The sequence below is a fragment of the Artibeus jamaicensis genome, unplaced genomic scaffold (genome assembly GCF_021234435.1).
Source record: "Artibeus jamaicensis isolate MK-2021 breed Jamaican fruit bat unplaced genomic scaffold, CSHL_Jam_final contig_685, whole genome shotgun sequence".
Taxonomy (NCBI): domain Eukaryota; kingdom Metazoa; phylum Chordata; class Mammalia; order Chiroptera; family Phyllostomidae; genus Artibeus; species Artibeus jamaicensis.
This window is the reverse complement of record NW_026521924.1, coordinates 33722967-33737819: the sequence shown is the minus strand read 5'-3', so window position 1 is coordinate 33737819 and position 14853 is coordinate 33722967. Positions and strand designations below refer to the sequence as shown.

The window sequence follows — 14853 nt, the reverse complement described above, 5'->3', positions numbered from 1 at the left end:
CAGTTTTGATCTTCTTTTTCTTAAATAAATACCTTTAACATTTCATATAATAATAGTTTGGTGATGATGAACTCCTTTAGTTTTTTTCTTGCCTGGGAAGCTCTTTATCTGCCCTTCAATTCTAAATGGTAGCTCTGCTGGGTAGAACAGTCTTGGTTGTAGGTTCCTGCTTTCCATCACTTTGAATACTTCTCGCCAATCCCTTCTTGCCTGAAAAGTTTCTTTTCAGAAACCAGCTGACAGTCTTATGGGAGCTCCCTCGTATGTAACTTCTCTTCTCTTGCTGCTTTTAAGATTCCCTTTATCTTTAACCTTTGGGGTTTTAATTATGATTGTTTGGAGTGGGCTTCTTTGGATTCATCTCATGTGGGACTCTCTGTGTTTCCTGCATTTGTACATATATTTCGTTCACCAAATGAGGGAAGTTTTCTTTCACTATTTTTTTCAAATAGACATCTAATTTCTTGCTCTTTGTCTTCTTATGTAAGCATCCCTATGATGTGAATGTTGAACCTCTCGAAGTTGTCCCAGAGGCTGCTTTGTCCCAGTTGTACCAGACCAACCCCTTTCTAAAACTCAATCTTGGCCTTGGCCATCGGGTGGGGACAGCACGCGTTTGTTCCAGTGAGCGGCTGCCTTCTACACCCTCTGAAATCTGTGTGTCACCATGGGAATAAACACGCCAGTGGCCACACCTGAGAAACCCTGGCACGACCCCCAGAGCCCCGGAGTGTGCCCGTCAGGGGAGGAAAAGGGTGCCTGGCTTCTGCTGCTTGCTCTCTGTGGAGCCCTACTATGTCTCCGTCTGCTCTGGGCCCGAGCCCCGCACCGCCTCTCCACCCCCTGCCCCACTGGAGTCAGACCCCCGGTTTTCATGGATTGTGGGCCTGAGTGCGAGGCCACTGGAAGCCTCCAGGTCTCCTGTGGGACATGAGAATGGCCACAGCCACCAACAGGAGCGCTGCGAAGAGCGGCTGAGAAAAGGGCGCACCGGGCACACTTCTACAACACACCAGGCAAGCAGGGCCGTGGTTGCCAGGGCTGGAGAGGAGAGAGGAAGGGACGGCGACTCCTACTGGGTCGGGGATGTCTTTTGGAGGGGGACAAAACGTTCTGGAACAAGATAAGGGTGATGATCACACAGCCCGGTGAATGTTCTAAATGCTACTTAGTTTTCCTTGTACCCTTTTAAAATGGTTAAAAAGGTGGGTTTTGTGTTACGTGTATTTTACCAGTTGGGGGACAGGGACACCAGCCAAGGCCCTCCACCCCTCTGAACCTCAGTCTCCTCATCTGAAAAATGGGGTGTTGACCAAATCTCCATCATGCTTGCTTGTGCCTGTGCCAGTTGTGGGTCCCTAGGAATGGTGGACATGGGGCAACTCGCCATTGCCGAGTGGACAAGCCACCTCCCTGGGACCGGATGGCGGGCAACCCCACCGCAGCGTAGGCAGAGCCAACCTGAGACGGTCTCGGCCAAGTGCCGCACTCGGTGGAGACTGAGCAAGTCCGCCTCCCCAGAGGCCCCGGGCCGGCCCACGCCGCAGGTCTGTTCCTGGGACTCTGAGTGGCGGTGAGACACCAGGCTGGAGCAGACCATATTTTCAACCCCAGCAGCCCGGTCTGAGCAGCCGGGCACTCTGGGTTTAATTCCGCAGGTAATTTGAACGATGCTATCTAATTTCAAATGTCCCTGCTCGTATGAGTGCAAAAGCAGCATAATTTTTAATTAGTGGGTAAACAGTAAATAATGGATGGCGGTAAGTGGACGCCACTGTTAATTAAAAATCCATGGTTGATAAAAATCAATTTGGCCCACGCATGTAAGTCAGTCGACCAGGTCCCTGCGAAAAGTCGCTCAGCCCAGCCCCCCCCCCCCCCCCCCCCGCACCATCTGCTTCTGGCGGCTGTTTCTTTAGTGAAGACTTTTCTAGGAAAAAAAGGGTGGGGAGAGAGAGAGAAGACAAGAAAACGGAAGGACTTCCTCAAAAGCTGCAGCCGAGAGAATGTCACGTGTTCTTCCAGAGTCGGCGGCGGACTTGACCTTTGCGTCCTGGAAGCGGACAGCTCCCGCACGTTGGCGGCGGTGGTGGCACTGTCTCGCTGGGTGTTTTGTTTGGCGTGTACACGTTTGACACGCAAGGGGATTCCGCTGCAACACGTCATCTCCCGACATAATGAAACCCGAATTTCATTAGGGTTTCAGCAAAGCAAGACGAACCCTTAGCTCCACAGCACACTGCTGGAGGATTCGGGACCGTGCCTTCTGAGAGAGCACAGCAGGACAGGAACGCGTCTCCTCAAGAAACCGACCCCTGCGGGACCCACATCAAGACCGTTTCAGGGCTCGTTCAGGGCCCGGCTCCGAGACACCAGCTCGAAGCCCACGACGCCCGCCCCCGCGGCGCCTTTGCTTCCCTCCGCCTGCACCCATCCCCCCAGTCGGCACCCAGTCAGGCGTCAGGGACACAGGTGATGCTCAAACCAACCTGCAGAGTTGAGGGCGGGGACCCAGGTCCCAGACAGGAAGATGCCGAAGGTGTTGCTGCTGCCGAGTGTGCGTCCAGGTCAGACCCCCGGCAGGGCCCCATCGCGGACAAACTCCGCCATCGTGTCAGGGCTCCTGTCCCCCCAAAATTCATGTGCCCGAGCTCCTCCAGAACCACCCCGGGTTCCTCTCACCCCAGACTCCCCCGACACGGACCGCCTCGGCAGAGGGTGAGCCCTGTGAGCTCTCGGGGAGCCTCGGTGCCCACGTGGGGACACCAGAGCCTGGGTTCGGTGGCCGTTTGTCTTCATTGCTCCTGCTTGGCTGATTAAAGCCAGTAAAGCAGTCGTGGGAGATGCCAGAACACAGCAGGGACCCCGCTGTGCTGCCTCCCTACCCTCTCTCCCACTTCCTTCTGTCACTGCCCTTCAAGCACCTGCATCTCACCGAGTCTTGAAAACAGACCCTTCCTCTTGCCCCCCACTCGAGATGAGCAATGGCTGAGACATCAGGCCAGAGTGTGACAGCCTGGGACTGAACCTGGCACTGCCACCTCTGGGCGGCCCGGGCCCCATGCCAGCTAAGCCCGTGTCACCGAGGAGAACGTTACCGCAGACCCCCATGTTCAAGGGTGGTTGCAAAAGTCAGATAAAATATAAAAGCACATGGAGTCAGCACTCGGTTCATAGGGACCACACTCGTCATCGGCCCCACCATCCACGTGGCTACAGCTGTCAGTTGATCACTGGGGACCCCAAGAGTCTCTGGGTGAGACCCCCCCTGACCTCTGGGGGAGTGAGAAGTCTGCTCAGCCTCATTTTCCTGAGAGGCTGCTGGGGCCCCGTGTCCCATGCTTCCCCCAGCCCTGCTGCCTCTCTGGGACCCCACAGGAGGGCGTGAGTGAGTGCGCAGTGGGGAGGGGCAGAATGGGTCACTCTGTCGCTTCTCCACACAGCACCCCAGCCTTCCTGGGGCCCCCTGGGCCACCAGGGCCTGCCTCCCTGGGCCGGCCGACATCTTTGCCAGGACTGGAGCCCCTGACCGGCTTAGGCCACAGGCTCAGTGGGAGGATGGCCCGGAAAGCCCTGGTGGGGAGGCAGGCCGGGTGGAGCCCGGGCTCCCGTGAGCACGGCCCGCTGCTGTTGCATGCGGGTGCTGCCAGGCTCCCAGAGAACACCGCCGTCCGGGCCACCGTCGGGGCTGGGTCGGGCCGGCAGGATGGCTGCTCTCGAGCCCCCGAGGGTCCTGGCGCTCTCACCCCTGGTGGCGGAACAGAGAGGGGGTACTCCTGCCCCGGGCCATGCTCGTCTCCACCAGTGAGCACAGCAGGTGCACTCACAAGGGCCCGCCCAGCCGCCGTTCCCGCCCCTGGACCCCGTGCCCGGGCCCCGCCCCAGCCCCAGCACCCACTGCACACTTCCTGAGCACCCACTGTGTGCTAGACACTGGCCTGGGTCCCAGGAGGTGGAGAGGAACTACACAGGAGCCTGGCTCCAAGGCGGACGCGTAACCTGGACTCCTTGGGTGAGGGGGTGGCAGCCCCACTGCCCCCGGGGTCGAGAGTGACTCTATCTGGGGGCACAGGGCCCCTGGGCTCCCACTGGTGGCACTCGGCCCCACCAGCCAGTCCAAGCAGGGCTGGGGCTGCCAGGGGCCTGGCTCAGCGCAGTAACTTCCAGAAGCTGGGACGGTCTCCCTCCAGGAGGCTTGGATTCCGTGGTGGTCACATCAGAGAATCCAGGAGATGAGTCCCAAAGCTCATTCTAGGCATCCCAATTTTTATTACCCCATCATTGTCTGGGGACTGGGGCGGCCTGAGGGGGAGCTGGGTGCCAGGGTGGGGAGTGGGCAGGGGTGAGGGTAGGGCTGGTGGAGCACCTGGGAAACGCTGGCATCGCTAGGCTACCTGGGTCTGTTTGCTTTGCAGCCCGAACCGTGGAGGTGGCCGGGACAGCAGGCCGTGACCGCCTGCGCTGGGCACCGCCTTGCCAGCAGCCTGTGACCAACAGAGTGCCCGTGACCACACTGCTGCCCCCACGCCTCGAGGGACGCTGGATCTCCACTGGGTAAGGCCCTAGGGACCCCTTGACCTCCAGCCCCTGGGCAGGGAGAGGGCTCTGTGAGCCTCAGCATCTGCATCTGTGAGGCAGACACAATGCCTGCAACTGTGCCAGGGACCCGCTGCCGGCCCCCACCACAGAGCGAGTCTGGAAGGCAGGCGCTACATCGGGCACATCCCACCCCAACTGCACAAAGTCCCCCTAGTCCACACATCGAGCACCCACTCTGCTCACACTCACTGGGCGCCTAGTGTGAACCAGCACCATGGGGACAAGCCCTAAACACATGAGCACAGAAATAAGTAATGCAGACTCAGGGTGGTGCCGAGCTCTCAAATGAAGGAAACAAAACTGAAGATGTGATCATGAGTGACCTGAAGAGTTTTGTGAGTGTGGTCAGGGAAGGCTTCTCGGAGGTGGTGACATTCAGCTGAGGGCTGAAAGAAGAGCAGTCAGCCATGCAGAGAGCCAGGGGAAGAGTCAGGCAGCCGGAGCAGCCGGTGCAAAGGTCCTGCGGCAGGATGTGGTGAGCTAGAGAGTGCCCCAGCATCCCGCTTGCCTGTCTATTCTCTTTCCAACCTCACAGGCTTCCCTAGCTGCTCAGGCACCGAGGCCACTTGGGGCCAATGGGCTCTGGACTCTGCCCTCACTGGTGGGCCGTGCTCTCCACAGCAGCCAGCTGAGACCCCCTTCTTGGGGCAGGGGTGGGGAGAAGGGGCCAGTGGCCTCCTCCACACCTGGCACAGCACTTCCTTCTCCGCCACCCCCTCCCAGCCAGCCCCACTCTGCAATCAGGGGCTGGGCGGCCTCTCCCTCTCCTACCCGTACCTTCTGAGGTCAGGGAGGAAGCAGATGCCAAACATCTGCTGTCGCCCCAGGGGGAGGGAGGGGTCCAGGGCTCCACACAAGCTCTTTGGACGCAGTCCCGGGCTCTCACCCAAAGGCACTGCTGGCCGGGTCATCGCAGACAGAACTGGGGCTCGGGAAGGGTGTGGTCCAGCTGCAGGCTGCTCCTGCCCTGGGAAAGCAGCATTCCGGGAACAGGGCTTCTGGAAACTTCTAGAATCTTCTTCCTAGAAAGTTCCCCTGTGTGCTTTCCAGAGAGGCCTCGCTGCTTCCTGGAGTAGTGCAGAGAAGGATCCAGAGTCTGGGGACCACTGAGTGTCCAGTGTGGCCTGCTGTGACCCCTCAGGCACACCACACCCTCCCTGGCCTGGTCTGAGGCGCAGGTGAGCGGACTCCGAGGCCACCGCCGGGCGTTTGCGCCGCCCTCACTGCGCTTAATGACGTCGGGAGCTGGCATTGCCTCCCGACGTTCCTTCAGACCAACTTGCTTTTGTTCACTTAAACATATTCATCTGTTAGTACAGCTTTATTGAGGTATAATTGGTATACAGTAAACAGCACATTTACTGTGTACTCTAATTATTTTTAAAGGAAGCGTAATATGTCCCTGGATATGGAGAGCAGAGCCACTTGCTATAAATGGGAGGTAATGTAAAAAGAAAGTCGATGGAAGCAAAACAACATAATTAAATGCTCACTAGATCGGTCGCCTGCCCGAGGCCCTGCGTCCGCTCTCCGTGGGAGGAAGGGAGGTCGGTGCCAGAGACACGTGAGCGCCAACAGATTCTTCTCCTTAGCACAACCAGAGACATGGAAGGAAAAACCACGGGCCGTGTGCGTGCTGGGTGTGCACCAGCAGCCCGGGTGTGGCAAACACGGAGAAGATAACAGTAGAGGTGGTCCTGGTCAGAGGAGTGCTGGCGAAGGGCGTGCTCTTCGCCCCCCGCAACCCGCCAACTCGCCCACCGCACACCCTCCCTGGCCCGTGGTAGGAGAGTCCCAGGGGTGTCCCTGCCCCAGCCTAGGTGTGACGTGGGTCTCGCAGTCATTCAGCATTTCTTAGTACCCCAGCACACCCTGTGCTCATGTTCACCACCAGCAGAACAGGGCCCGGAGCACAGGTCCAGCCCACACCTGCTCTTGTGAATAAAGTTTTATCGGCACACAGCCATGGACACATTTGCATAGGCCTCTGGCTGCTTTAGCTCTGCAGCCACAACCTTGAGTCGGTGGGACAGAGACCAACTGGCCAACAAAAGCAAAAAATAGTTACAGCCTGACCCTTTCCACAGTTGGCTGACCTCCGGTTCTGACCCACAAACCGTCACAGGTGTGGGGCACACTTGGTCAGGCAAGTCTGCCTTGCAAGAGAGACAGGATGTGAGGGCCTATCACCCCTGCCCTTCGGCGGTTCCTCGGCCAGGACCCGGGCAGGTCCCGGGTCCCGGGCTCTGGGCTGGGTGCCCCCAGAGATCTCAGCCAGGGAGCCTGTCTCAGTGCCTCCCTGAGACACCACTGCGTTGGGCGTGTCCTGAGACCGTGGCCGTGACTCTGATACCTCCACTCCCCAGAGGAAGGACCCGGGTCTCCAGATGCAAAGCCCGTGCACTTCCCGGGCACCCTTGGCATCCACAGGGACCCACAGTGGAGAGGATCGATGGAAGAAGGTGACTAGGATTCAGCAGAGGAGGGACTCAAGGCCTTGTGTTGAAACCATGAGGCATTGTGTGGAAGACCCCCGGCTCCCAGAGTGGAGCTTACTGAGATCACTCAGGGAACCTGAGGCTGCAGGAGGCCAGCCCTGAGCTGCGGTCTGCAACCGGAGTGGAGGGGGTGGGAGCCCGTCCAGAGGGGGAGGGGCTCCCTGCAGGTCCTCACTGCTGTCCCACCTGCTCTTGCTGTCTTAACAGCTGTGAGGTGCGCCCGGGGCCGGAGTTCCTCACCCGATCCTACATCTTCTTTCCCGGCCGCCTCTTCCGAGCCTACCAGTTCTACTACGAGGACCCCCTCTGCCGGGAGCCTGCCCACTCGCTGGTCATCAAGGGCAAGGTCCGCCTGCGCCGGGCCTCCTGGGTCACCCGGGGTGCCACTGAGGCCGACTATCACCTGCACAAGGTGGGCATCGTCTTCCACAGCCGCCATGCCCTGCTCGATATCACTGGACGCCTCAACCGGACCCAGGCAGGCCGGGACTGTGCCCGGCAGCTGCCCCCGGCCCGGGCCTGGGTGCCCAGCGCTCTTTATGAGCTGCTGAGTGCCCGGGCCGAGAGGAACTGCATGGCCGCCCTGGGCTTCACCATGCACGAGCTCAGCCTGGTCCGAGTGCAGCGCCGCCTGCAGCCGCAGCCCCGGGCCGCACCCCTGCTGGTGGAGGAGCTGTACCTGGGGGACATCCACACTGACCAGGCAGAGAGGCGGCACTACCGGCCCACTGGCTACCAGCGCCCGCTGCAGAGCGCCCTGGTGAGTGTGGGGCCCCGGAGGACGAGCTCTGAGCCCGGCCCAGTAGGCCCCACCTGATGCACTCCCTGCCCGGGGCCTTCCCTGCTTCCCCACCCTGGTCTGCTGGCCACAGGACATTTGCACATGCTGTTCCCTCTGCCTGAGCCATCTTTTCTGGGGTCTTCCCAGGGCTGGCTTTTTTCCAAAAGGAGCCACTCTTCAGCCTTTTCACGCCTGACCCTCCTGGCACCTCCTCTAGGGACCCCTTTCTGCCCCCCTCAGCAGCCCTGGGCTGTGTTGTTTCTTTGTTTGTTGCCTCCAGGCTGAGACCCTCCACTGGGCGAAATCTCGCCCCTCCATGGTCCCCACCCCCAGCCCAGGTCTGGCTCACAGCCAGGGCCACTCACAGCCAGGGCCGATAAACGTTGGTGACTGAACCGAGGAAACGGCAGGCTTCCTCCAGGAGGCCACACAGCGCTCAGAGGTCCCCCCTAAAGCTCCAGGCGGGGCAGACCCCTGGGGGCTGGCCCAGCACCAGAGGCACTGAGCGCTGCTTTGTGCTGACGGCGGGGAGAGCAGTGTGGCTCAGACTCCAGTGGTTCTCAGCCTCCCCTGGGTGTTCTGGTGGAATGTGGGGCCAGGTTCCGCGGGTCTGTGCTGGCGCCTGGGGCTGTGCAATCCTAACAGGCTCCCGGTGGGCTGTGGACCACCCTCTGGGCCGGAGGCTACAGTGTCAAGGGAGCTGCCCTCTCTTCAAAAGGCACCCCAGGGACTCCAAAGTGACAATCATGTAAGCGTATTGACCCAGATTTTAAATTAAACCACCACAAACTTTCTGTTCCAATGTGAGGGAGAAAGAAACTGAATTTCATTTGTGTTGTGGGTCCCCCACACCTAGCAGACAGCCTGGCCAGCGTGGGCGGAGCCTCGTGGTCAGCATGGGCGGAGCCTCATGGCCAGCGTGGGCGGAGCCTGGTAACTGCTCCTGTGCCTCCGAGGAAGACCAAGGACCCCTGCAGAGCCACGTGTTTCTGAAAGCATGAAGTAAAATATATCTCATTTAAATAGAAGCCAGTGCTGTTCCAGGAGGTGCCCGCCTCTTACAGCATCGCTAGTGACGTAACAGTACTAGGCACACGAGTTCTTCATTCTCCCTTAATTTCCAAGCAGCGAGGAGTGTAACACAGTTCCCGGCATCTGGAAGACTGACTGTTTGAAGGAGGTAGGGGTTCTGGGAGTTTCCAGAGCTTGTTGTCTGCGTTCACAGCGAGAAGAAACCTTCACTGTTATTAGAGGTTAGTCAACACCAAGGCAAGGTTCCGGCTCAAGGTTAAGAACGTCTGCACTTGGCACCCAAGGGGTGGCCCTCTGAAAGAAAGAATGGATGGAGGGAGGGACGGGTGAGTTCAGGCGTCCCTGCCAGGTGCTCTTGGAGCCCTGATGCCACTGTCCCATCATTCAGCGCGTACTGAGGGCCTACTATGTACTAGACACCAAGGAACCGAACCAGATGCGGCAGCTTCTCACCCCTGGGAGCTGCCACCTGTCAGAGTACCCACCTGGCAGGGGACTGGGGACGAGTCGGTCCCTTTCCTCTGGAGGCAGGATCTGGGGAGAGGAGAAGAAGCACCAGACATTCTCGAGATCAGAAAACCAGCCTGCGTTCTTTCTCAGACCTTAACACGAGACCCCCCTCTGTGGCAGCCGGGGCTCCGGCCTGGGCTGATGTCACTCCTTCTTAAGAGCAGGCCCTGGCTGGGGGAGATGACTGGAGCCCGCCACCTCTTTAGCATGGACCCAATGGCACAGAGGATGCCACCTTCATGGCCCCCCAGGCTGGGCTCTGGGCAGTGGGCTCCTGCCCCTGGGCGCCCCCATGGTCGCCACTGCCGCCCACCACGCGACTGAGAAGCAGGACACAGGGGGGCACGTGCGCAAACGATGCCAGGTGCATGCACATTACATTAAATGTCCCCTCTCTGGAAAAAACAAAACAAAACAGATGGAAGATCATTTCAGAGAAGGAAACGCACAGAAACCCTCGAGGAACAGACCCGGCGGCACCGTGTGCTCAGCGGGGCCCCAGCCTTGCCCAGGGCCCGAACCACGTGGTAAACATGAACGTTTGTTAGAAGTTAATTTACAACCAATTTGATCCCCAAATTCATTGCCGGGGTATAGAATCCTAATCAATCAGCCAGCACTCAACCAAAATCGTCTGAGCCTGGCGTCACCTCTGGGGGTTAATTAGAAGCTGCAGGTGATGTTGGAGAAGCAGTTTTATGTAACAGGCTTACACCGGGAAGAGCCTGGCTCCCGCACGGGCGTGCGTTCTGCCGGCAGAGGTCTGTTTATTAACACGTGAGGCCCCGGCCTCTGCCCAAGGATGTGTGGAAGGTGTGTGTGATGGCGACGGATCCCTTCCTTCGCCCCCTGCAAGAGCCCTGGAGGAGGACATGACGTCTCTCCCCCTTCTCTCACCCCAGAAGCTGTGTGGGTTCTCGTCAGTTTTGCTCTCTGAGAAAATGTTCGCACCGAATCACCCACCAGTGCCCTCGGTGCTCTGCCTGCAGAAGACGGCTCTATTCTCTGGGGAAGGGCAGCCTGGGATTACTCCGATGTAGGGCGTTGTGTCGCGGTGATACACATACAACGGTCAGAGTGCGGGTCAAAACGCCGGGGTCCAAGCAGGCCCTCTCCGGCCCGCACTCCATCAGCCCTGCTCCTGCGAGCGGCCCAGCCTGCTGGCTTCCAGCCCGCACAAACCTCTCTGCCCCCATTACCAATATTTCAGAGCGCCTTCGAGTTCTCTGGGTCAGCATCCCCCAGAGGAAAACCAACACACCTCTCTACATTCTGAAAATCAAGGCAAGGGTAGGTTCATCGCAGAAAGAAATGACAAGTGTGGCCACTCGAAAAAGGAAAAGGAAACGCTCTCCCTGGTCCAGGACATCCGTCCTTTCTGAGCCGGACTCCCCAACACCCCTTGTCTCGCGTGAACGCCACTGCGGAGCCATCCGTGGAAATCTTTTGTTTTTACGAGGAAAAATAATAGAAGCGGATTCCCCAGCCCAGTCCCCAAGCAGCCCTTCCCCTGGCCCGCCCTGCAGGTGTGGCTGTCCACTGGTCCCTGTGCCCACCTAGTTTGGACAGGTGACTGTGTCGAGGACAGTCCCCTTTCCAGTGAGGCTCTGGACTAAGTGCTGGGCAGCAGCTCTCTGTCAAAAACCCAAACCAAGCCGCCACCAGAAAGTCTGTGTGGGCTCCTCTTTGGCCTCTACAGGCCTTTCCACTCCCCGGTGCGGGCTGCCTACCCCCAACCATGCGGTCCACCACCTGGGCCCTGTGCACGTGTTTCCCTATAGACTGAGCTCGTGAGACTCCGTAAGGCAGGGACAATCGTCAATGAGGCCGACGAGAAAGTGAACAGAGTCACAGCCCAGGCCAGGAAGTGCCGTGGCTGCGCCTGACACCCCAGGGGAGGCCGGTCATCCCCATTGTAAATGACACTGCAGTGGGCACCTTGCTGTCCCATCCCCTTCGCACAGGCTCTAAGCAATGGCATTCCATGGGCGCTGTCATCCCTGGTGCCACGTCCACTGGCCAAGGCAGGGGCAGGAAGGGCACGCGCCTTCCGAGGGGAGGGTTCTGGGGACACACGGTCTCCCTCTTCCTCCCAGCGGTGGAGACACGGACCCCTGGCAGGGGTGATGGGTCCTGACAGGCAGGGGTGCGGCCGGTCTCGGCCACGTGCTTGGCCAGCCACCTGGCCTGCTGAGTTTAGCTTTCTCTGCTCTAATACATCACAGCTGAGTAAGGACATGCTAAGCACGGCTCCTGGCCCATCAGAGGCACCTAAAATTGTGAGGGGGTAGAGAGAGCCTCCTCTGTGGGCGAGGAAACAACCATAGCCCAACGGGCCAAGTTTCAGGCTGCGTGCGGGGAGGGGTGGCTGTTGTCAAGTCTGCGCCTCTCTCATTCCTTCCCCACTCAGCGATTTGTCCCTGCTGTGAACCAGGCCCTGGGGACAGCGGCCACAGAGGGACAGCCCTGCTTTCGGGAGCACACAATCCAGTGAAGGGAAGGGTGGCGAGAAGGACAGGTGACCGGTTTCTGAGTGCTAGAAGGGACCCGAGGGTGGCCGGGCGTGGGGTGGCCAGGAAGGGTCTCCCTCGGGCCGCTTTGGAGCCAAGGCCCAGCAGACAAAGCAGGAGCTGGCCAGGCACCTTCCGGGGCGGGTGCAGGGAGCAGGGACAGCAGGTGCGGAGGTCCGGGGGAGACAGGAGCCCACCGAGGTCTGAGAGGAGCAAAGCAGCCTCAGGCCAGAGGCAGGGAGTGGAGAGAGTGACAAGGGACCACAGACAGGGCAGGTCGCCCCCATGCCCTGTCCTGGGGTGCACCCTGACTTCTCCGCCTGGGACACCCACTGCCTTCTGTCTGTCTCCGCAGCACCACGCCCGGCCCTGCCCGGCCTGCGGCCTCCTCGCCCGCTCCGACGAGCACCACCCGCCCGTGCTGCCCGCCCAGACGGCGCTGCCCCTGCACCTTGGCGGCCGCTGGGTCAGCCCTGCGTGCGAGGTGCGTCCCGCCGTCCTCTTCCTCACCAGGCTCTTCACCTTCCACGGGCACAACCGCTCCTGGGAAGGGCGCTACCGCCACTTCTCGGACCCCGCCTGCCGGCAGCCCACCTTCACCGTCTACGCGGCCGGCCGCTACACCAGGGGCACACCGTCCACCAAGGTCCTGGGCGGCACCGAGCTGGTGTTCCAGGTCACGGAGGCTCGTGTGACCCCCATGGACCAGGCCACCACGGCCATGCTCAATTTCTCCGAGCCGAGCAGCTGCGGGGGCCCGGGGACCTGGTCCCTGGGGACAGAGCGGGATGTCACAGCCACCAACGGGTGCCTGCCTCTGGGCATCAGGCTCCCCCACCTGGAGTACGAGCTGTTCAGGATGGAGCGAGACCCTCTCGGGCAAAGCCTGCTCTTCATCGGACAGAGGCCCACCGATGGGTCCAGTCCGGACACCCCCGAGAAGCGCCCCACCTCTTACCAAGCGCCCCTGGTGCTCTGCAGTGGGGCGGCCGGGGACTTCTCCCGGCCCCCACAGCACAGGCCTCTGCTGCAGACGCCCCTCCTTCGCAGTGGGGGGTGCTGTCCTCAAGGGGCCCCTGTCCTCCTGCTCCTGGCTCTCAGCCTGGCCTTCCTCCAGCGGCTATGAGAGGGGGACACTGTCTGAGCCTGGGGACTCCCACCTGGTACTGACTCCGCCCCCTGTCTGTGAGGAGGTCCGGCTCTCTCCCCTGTGTGGTGTCGCAGACTGCAGCTCAGCCTGTGGCCTGGTGGCTCAGCCCCTGATTTCACCAGTGCCTGCAGAGCCTGTGCCACGGCTGGTCGCCAAGTCGTGCCCACCAGCCTGGGCACTGCGGCAACGTCAATCAACCGCTTTGAGTTTTGAATGCTTGCTCTCGATTTTCGGGGGCTGTTCGAGGACCAGTGCCAGGGGTTGGACCTCAGAGGCACCCCCATCCCTCCCTGCACCCTTGGGATCTTGCGCCATGAGGGTGAGGCTTCATGGGGACACGCTGCTGCTGGTCTGCCCTGCGTGGTGGTGGCCTAAAGACCACTAATTCAAATTCCAAAACACACACTCAGACCGGAGTCGCGAATTAAAGGTGCCGCCCTGGGCTTCTGGTGCTTGCTCACTGGCAGAGAGCTCGTGTCTTCGGAGAAAACCCAGCTTCCTCGAGCTCTGCCTGCCAGCACCTGCACACACGTGCATTCACCTGCGCACACCTGCGCGTGCTTCCGGGAGGCAGGCCTCCAGCTGTGCACACTGCGTGCGGAGATGTTCCCTCCCTCCGAGCCTGGGAGCGTGGCTGCCCTCACCCGCCCCAAACAATGTCACCCTGGGCTGGCTGCAGGGGGCAGGGCTTTGGGGGAAAGTGGGGTCTCGGCCTTTGGAAAGTAATTAATACTGACGAGCACGATGATGCCAGCATGCTCTGTGATTAGCCCTGCACAGGTGTCCTCTGTCTTTGAGAATCCCTGGCCTTGACTGACCAGGAGGGAGGAAAACAAGCCAAATGCATCCCTGAGACCACTCTAGGAAGAGGTCAGGGTCACGGGGCGACATGGTGACCTCCGGAGGACAGGCAGCCTGCTGGCGTGACGCCGACCACTTCCTCTGCTCGGTGGGGACAGGTCGCGCCTCTCCTGGCCCCTGCCTGTGTTCCCGGGGCTGCGTCTGCACAGTCTGAAACAGACTGGCATCCTGGGGGGCCCGAGGTTTTCCAGACTCGGTGCGGACAGGGCGCCCCCTCCTTCCTCCGCCCGATTCCTATCTCTGGCTCTTGTCACGGATCTCGAACAACAATTGTCTGTGAGGCTAATGATGCTTCCAGAAGGAAGCCCTTGTCCTTCCGTGAGATTGTGTGGGGTTCCATCAGCCCGCTGAAATTGCTCTAACTTATCTCCCCATTCTTCTTTTAAAAAAACCAAAAAACACCAAGTTAATATCGTCTGTGGGTCTGAGAGTGACAAGTGTTCCCAGCGTATTTACCAAAGCACAAGAAATAATTATTTACGGCCTCAGATTGCATCAGAGTGGCGGGTGGGGTGGGGCGGTCCCTGGTGGTGAGGAGGGTGGGTGGCGGCTACGTGTCCGTGGCTGAGCGAGTTTAGTATCTGAGGCTCGAGGCAACCCTGCCGCTATTTATCATCAAATTTGAATCTTTTAATAAAATTAAACAGCCCGAAAACTGTTCTTGCCAGTTATTAAAATCGACCGAGGGGGATTATGATTTGAAGGAAAGGAAGTGAACCGTCTTCCGGAGAAAGAAAATAAAACCAGTGGAGGTCAGCACTGGTATTCTCCGTGACGCGCCTCGAGTGGGTGCTGCGGCCAGGCCCTGCTTCGGACGCTGTGGGGGCTTCCAGTGCCCGGGGATAAGATCCCAGCTCCCAGCCCCCCAGTGTCCGAAAGGTCCCACCTCCCAGGCTGCACCCTGCATCCTTC

At 59.8% G+C, this 14853-nt stretch overlaps 1 protein-coding gene across 1 annotated transcript; it reads left to right on the top strand.

Moving 5' to 3' along the window:
* Positions 1-3558: 3558 nt before the first annotated feature.
* On the top strand, positions 3559-14452 carry APCDD1L (APC down-regulated 1 like). The gene is made up of 4 exons (XM_037153521.2): positions 3559-3751; positions 4416-4554; positions 7305-7857; positions 12286-14452. Exons 1-4 carry the CDS (start codon positions 3559-3561, stop codon positions 13054-13056), a joined length of 1656 nt encoding a protein of 551 aa, XP_037009416.2. The 3' UTR covers positions 13057-14452.
* Positions 14453-14853: the final 401 nt, after the last annotated feature.